Genomic DNA, 627 nt, shown 5'->3' with positions numbered 1-627 from the left:
CCTCTATGCAAGCCTTGGTGTGAGCCTTGCTCCTTGCTGGTGCTCCCACCAGCTCTGTTCTGCTTGCCAGTGTTGGGGGAGGTGGGAGAAGGCCTTGCGCTGACTCTGATGGGTTCCGGGGGATCTGGGCTGCTAAGACGCTCTCTCACCTCGCATTACCTGTCCCTGCTCCCTTTGTGAGCAGGCCACCAGGCTGCTTCTTGCACTGACTGTCTTTTACTGTCCTCTCTCCAGGTCCACCTCCATCCCACAGCCATGTCCTGCTACGATCTGTGCCGTCCCTGTGGCCCGACCCCGCTGGCCAACAGCTGCAACGAGCCCTGTGTGCGCCAGTGCCAGGACTCCCGCGTGGTGATCCAGCCCTCTCCCGTGGTGGTCACCCTGCCCGGACCCATCCTCAGCTCCTTCCCCCAGAACACCGCTGTGGGCTCCAGCACCTCCGCTGCTGTGGGCAGCATCTTGAGTGAGGAGGGAGTGCCCATCTCCTCCGGTGGCTTTGGCATCTCTGGCCTGGGCAGCCGCTTCTCTGGCAGGAGGTACCTGCCCTGCTAAGATGTGGTGGACGTCCCATGAGCCCATTGCCCAGGAAGCCCAAAGCCAGGCGGCGGACTGAGGACAGAGCTGTTG

At 62.8% G+C, this 627-nt stretch overlaps 1 protein-coding gene across 1 annotated transcript; it reads left to right on the top strand.

Annotated features, from left to right (window-relative positions):
- Window positions 1-132: 132 nt before the first annotated feature.
- On the top strand, window positions 133-579 carry LOC109364809 (feather keratin 2). Its single transcript, XM_019611414.1, has one exon. It carries the CDS (start codon window positions 256-258, stop codon window positions 550-552), a length of 297 nt encoding a protein of 98 aa, XP_019466959.1. The 5' UTR covers window positions 133-255; the 3' UTR covers window positions 553-579.
- Window positions 580-627: the final 48 nt, after the last annotated feature.

Source organism: Meleagris gallopavo, unplaced genomic scaffold, assembly GCF_000146605.3.
Source record: "Meleagris gallopavo isolate NT-WF06-2002-E0010 breed Aviagen turkey brand Nicholas breeding stock unplaced genomic scaffold, Turkey_5.1 ChrUn_random_7180001923952, whole genome shotgun sequence".
NCBI classification, from domain to species: Eukaryota; Metazoa; Chordata; class Aves; order Galliformes; family Phasianidae; genus Meleagris; species Meleagris gallopavo.
The sequence above is the reverse complement of the archived record's forward strand: the minus strand, read 5'-3'. Positions and strand labels throughout refer to the sequence as shown.